At 36.7% G+C, this 1,285-nt stretch overlaps 1 protein-coding gene across 1 annotated transcript; it reads right to left on the bottom strand.

Annotated features, from left to right (window-relative positions):
* Positions 1-398: 398 nt before the first annotated feature.
* Positions 399-1,272, bottom strand: LOC109140378 (galactose-specific lectin nattectin-like; the record flags this gene model as incomplete). The annotated part of the gene is made up of 3 exons (XM_027277008.1): positions 399-504; positions 914-1,045; positions 1,123-1,272. Coding segments are annotated over 3 exons (388 nt in total), but the record flags the coding sequence as incomplete, so codon positions are not given.
* Positions 1,273-1,285: the final 13 nt, after the last annotated feature.

The following is a 1,285-nucleotide window of genomic DNA, read 5'->3' as shown; positions in this document are numbered from 1 at the left end:
AACAAAGCCACTTCTAGAAAAGATTATTTTCTGATGTTTCTCATTTATTTAATGTAAGCTGCTGACTGGCTCAGAAATTATACAGCAATTGATTCACAACAATTCACCTTTATTAGAACAGAATGAGGACCCTTAATTTCTGTTTATCCTATTGTACATTTCAACATGATCAGTGATTAAACTGTCCACATTTAGCATATGCAGACTTTGTCCTAATCCATCTGACTCTGTTAGCGTTAGGTGATTACTACTCAAGTCTCTGGCTCAGATTCTGAAGGCATAGAATAGTATTAGTGGACAATAGTATGAAAACAAACACTTCAAACTGGAGTTAGATTAGAGCGTCGAAATAGGTTGAATATTAAATATTTGTATGTGTTTGTGTCTGTGCTTCCTACATCCAAAATTCATCTTCAGACAGTGCTCGTCTCTGTCAGACTGTGGCTCCTCGAACCAGTTCTCGTAGTCAAACCTGGAGCCATCACTCCACATCCAAAAAGAGGGCTGTGGATAGAAAGAAACAAACATTCTAACTGTTCATTGGAAAGTAGATTTATGGTCAATCACATTTATACCCCCTGATTTGTAAATCCTGCCGTTTTGAACTTTCACTGTTCACTGTTACATTTATTAGTACTGTCATCTCTTGTGGAAAAGTTTATTGATAAGTTGTAAAGTCAATACATAATGTATCTTTATAAATTATTTTAAACAAACTACAAATTTAGTTATCATTGACAAAAAAAGTACTATGTTTAAGTGTTTGTACATAAAGAAAGTAATTCTAAAATATCAACGCTGACATCAGACTGACCTGTCTGGCTCAAGTTTGGATTTGGGTACATTACAAACACAATAACAGAATCTACAAAGTTAGATAATAAACATCGAATAAACCAAAAGATTTCCATACGTGTACAGCATTGTGGCCACCGATCCAGGTTTTGGGGAAGTCTGTCCAAGTTTGAGTCAAAGCCTGGACGAAGTTATTCTCCCCATCACTATGGATTGATGCCAGGTTTGCCTCTTCAAACAAACAGTAAGCCTGTAGGTAACGAGACAAAACATAAAAACATTTTATTCCTGACTGAATGCATGAGCAGCTTAGGCATCAGTCCTCACCTCAGCTTCAATCCATGTCTTTAGGCTCTCGTGGAAGATGAAACAGGTTCCGGAAAAGTAGGACCAGTATTCGGGGCAGGGGAATCTAGCTTCTGCAAAAAATATGTTAAATCTTTTACAGACCTGCAAGTCAGCTGCACACTTGACTTTTTTTGTTTTAGAA

The sequence above is a fragment of the Larimichthys crocea genome, unplaced genomic scaffold (genome assembly GCF_000972845.2).
Source record: "Larimichthys crocea isolate SSNF unplaced genomic scaffold, L_crocea_2.0 scaffold79357, whole genome shotgun sequence".
In the NCBI taxonomy this organism is placed as follows: Eukaryota; Metazoa; Chordata; class Actinopteri; family Sciaenidae; genus Larimichthys; species Larimichthys crocea.
The sequence above is the reverse complement of the archived record's forward strand: the minus strand, read 5'-3'. Positions and strand labels throughout refer to the sequence as shown.